Below are 3,512 nucleotides of genomic sequence, written 5' to 3'. Positions count from 1 at the left end.
TGAGGATCTTAAAATTCTTCAATTACATTTATTTATCGTACATTCTAGATTAATTTTTGTTAGGTACTGTTTATATTCAATTTTAAATAAAAAAAATTTACAATGATTTCTGACTGCACGATGTATGATGAACATATATGATTTGACGATCTCGAGATCCTCACAAAGAGGATCCAACGAGAATCCTTACTCCAACCGAGATGCACAAAATATTGTCATGGTATATAGCTCGTTTATAAATGCTTTTAAAATGGGTAAAATTGTTTTTGAAAATAATTTTGGAACTTATCTTTAGTAAAAGTTTAAATAAATCTTGAAAAAACACATGTTTTCCAGGAGAAGCACATAACGGGATGTTTACATAGGCAAATTGCGAAGAAACTAACAGAAATGAAATAATAGCTTTACAAATTATTTCAGAAGTTTCTACCAGTTGTATGAAATTGAAATGAAATAATAGCTAAATGTATGAAATTAAAATGTTTTAAAATATGTATGAGGTTTCAATTTCACCCAAACTTAAGGGGTAGAATGTAATTTAGGGTAGTGCTATCCACACCTATTTTTACTTTTCACACACCTCTTAATGTTTGGCCATCAGATCGAATGAATTGAAGAAAATCAATTACCAAAATTTATATAGTACAATATTTGTTACTTAGTACTACTGTCTAATGATATTCATCTTCACTTATAAAATAAGAATCTTAGGTTCAATTCTTACCAAATACGAACTTAAATCACATTATTACTAGCTCATTGTAAAACTTAGCTCACTTCCCCACCATCATAGTATAAATAATATTGTTTGTAATATATATATATATATATATATATATATATTTAGAAATGCTCTCTGAGTCACTTGACGACCAAAAAATGCACGATCACCCATTGTTAAATTTGATATCGAAGGGTGAAGAATACACGCGCTTATAGCGTCAGTAATCTCAAACCCTTGATATCAATTCAAAATTGCATGACCAAATGAACGGGAGTCGCAGATCCACCTACACCATTAATCATTGATCACTAGGTGACTAAGATAACGAGACTCTTAAATTCAATTCAAGGACATTGTATAAGTTTCTTATCAAAATGTTTGGCTGGAAAAAATGGGAAAACCTCCCAACAAATAAGGCACGCAGAAAAGATTATAAACTCAGAGAAAGGCTCTCAAAAGAACCTTACAGCATAAAAAAAAAACAGCAAAATAAGCTACAATGCTCATCCAATGACATAACTGTTATCTTGTTTCTTCATTTGTCAAAACATTAATGACTTCTTAAACAACAGCAACTGAGGTTTGACCCAGTGACCTTGACGATCTATATCCAACAGAAAGATGCAAAAAAATTGTCAAGTACACCTTTATTTAACAGCCCCGAAAGCAAAGTCCCACGGAAGCACAATCCAGGGAATAGCGGAGATTCAAAAATAATTGCTCTTATAAAAATCTTTGAGAAAAGCAGAGGCCCCCTGATCTTTGGTGCCCAAATCCTGGACAAGCCCTTGGTGACCAACCACATACTGGCCAATGATGTGGTGTCGCTGCTTTGCATGCTCGGTGATGTTATTCAACTCTTCCATTGCCTTGAAGAGCAGCATATCGATGACCTGCATTTCCATACCATCCACAAAATGAGAATTGTTTTTATAAGTCACAAATCAAATTAACATGAAGCGCGTCAGCAAGTAGGTATGGATAGTAATGAAATTCCAGGTTATTCTTTCCACAGTTCTGATTTAGTACCAAATAGACACAACTTGATATACAACCAACTCACTAGAAACCCTTCGCAATTTATTCAACACATTAAATTTGCATACTACCGAACAATGTCAAAGTGCATCACACGAATGACTCATTTCATTCAATTGTTAAACTCAATGAAAGCTTTGTTTTTAGCCTAGTATAATCATTTCCACAAACATATAGAGATGCAAACTGTGTGAAGTTTATTACAGAGAAACGAGACATCACACAGATGATAACCTAAGCGCAAGAAGGAATAGCTGAAAAAAAGTTACAGAAAGGATTTATCTTCACAAATTATCAAAACCTAATTACCTATACATGTGTATTGCAATCCAATGTGTGGGGTTTACCCACAAACTCCTGCTTATATTACAACAGATCACATAAATTGATTGCTGCTAACACTGAGAAATCCTTACCATATTGAATACCGAAAAGAAATCTAACCATTATATGTTTTCGGTAATCCAATATCCCCACAAATTAAAAGATTTAAGATGTTAGGACGTCGGACAACATATATTCAAAATGATTCTCCCTTGTTTAGGATGTAGTATTGAGCCCAAAACCGTGAATCTTGGTATAAATGTGGAAGTTTTGCAAAGGTTCGAGCTTGCATCTTATAAAGTCCTCAACGTGTGACCTCCCATTACCACTATCGATCCCAAAAAGTGAAACTTAATATGAATATGAAAGTTTAGCAAAAGTTCGAGCTTGCATCTTCTGCTCCGATACAATGTTAAGATTTTTCGATTAACCACTATTTCCCAAAAGCTCAGCTACTTCTACGTGGAAATTTTGACACCAACAGAAAATGCAGCATCTAAAATCATTCCTATTCGACGCGATCCTTGACCTTCTGCCCAAATTTATGTAAATACTTAGCAGAAAAATTCAATACCGAATACAAGATTGGAAGACCGTACTGTATTCAAAAATCCCCAATTTGATTGCAAAATGAAGGTTCATCGTGGGCGAAATATGAAATTCCAGACATTTTACTCCTTGTTCGAAATTTCAGATGATTAAAACGGCAGCGTATCGTATAATTTGAAGAGAGAGAGAGAGAGAGGGAGAAGGGGACCTTAGGGTTAGTGACGGAGGCGTTCTTGCGGATCTCGGAGGCGACGGCGGAGCGGAGGTGAGAGGGCGCAACGACGTCGTCGAGGTTGTAGATGTCCATGATGGTGGGGATGGATCTGCAGGCGGCCCTGAAGAAGTCGAAGACTCGGTGCCTGGCTTCGTCCAGAGACGCCGAGTTCGGTGGCACCTTCACTGCCCGCTGAATAAACGACATTTCTTCCTCCGAAAACCCAAAACTCGACTCACTGAGTTCTTCCGCCTCGCTCTACTCGCCCCGATGGCTACGTTAACTTGTCACTCGCCCAATTCTGGTCTAGCTGGGAAGGTTATCAATGTGGTGACCACGAGCCAAACGGAGTCGTTTCACCTGATTTTTTGCTCCATGTTTTTTCACTTTCACCTGCCTTTTGTAGTTACTCTTTTTTAGAAATTATTACTAAAGAATGATAAACACACACTATTTTTAACTTATCACACATTGTATTAAATTTTGGCTGTCTATTTTGTTTGATTTATCAAATTTGATGGTTAGAAGTTAATAGCGTGTATTAATCTTTTTGGCCCTCGAAAGAGAAAGAGTGAATTTTTGTGACGAAACCACAAGTTAGTCCCATTTTTAAAAGAAAAAAGCCCCTTAGACAACTATTAGGAACAATATCTAAAAGCAAGG

The 3,512-nt window shown here is 36.1% G+C and overlaps 1 protein-coding gene across 1 annotated transcript; it reads right to left on the bottom strand.

The window, feature by feature from the left end:
• Positions 1-1,214: 1,214 nt before the first annotated feature.
• LOC103438605 (NADH dehydrogenase [ubiquinone] 1 alpha subcomplex subunit 6) lies at positions 1,215-3,224 on the bottom strand. Its single transcript, XM_008377135.4, has 2 exons — positions 2,844-3,224; positions 1,215-1,617 (listed from the first exon to the last, which is right to left on the bottom strand). Exons 1-2 carry the CDS (start codon positions 3,054-3,056, stop codon positions 1,432-1,434), a joined length of 399 nt encoding a protein of 132 aa, XP_008375357.1. The 5' UTR covers positions 3,057-3,224; the 3' UTR covers positions 1,215-1,431.
• Positions 3,225-3,512: the final 288 nt, after the last annotated feature.

Source organism: Malus domestica, chromosome 07 (genome assembly GCF_042453785.1).
Source record: "Malus domestica chromosome 07, GDT2T_hap1".
NCBI classification, from domain to species: Eukaryota; Viridiplantae; Streptophyta; class Magnoliopsida; order Rosales; family Rosaceae; genus Malus; species Malus domestica.
The sequence above is the reverse complement of the archived record's forward strand: the minus strand, read 5'-3'. Positions and strand labels throughout refer to the sequence as shown.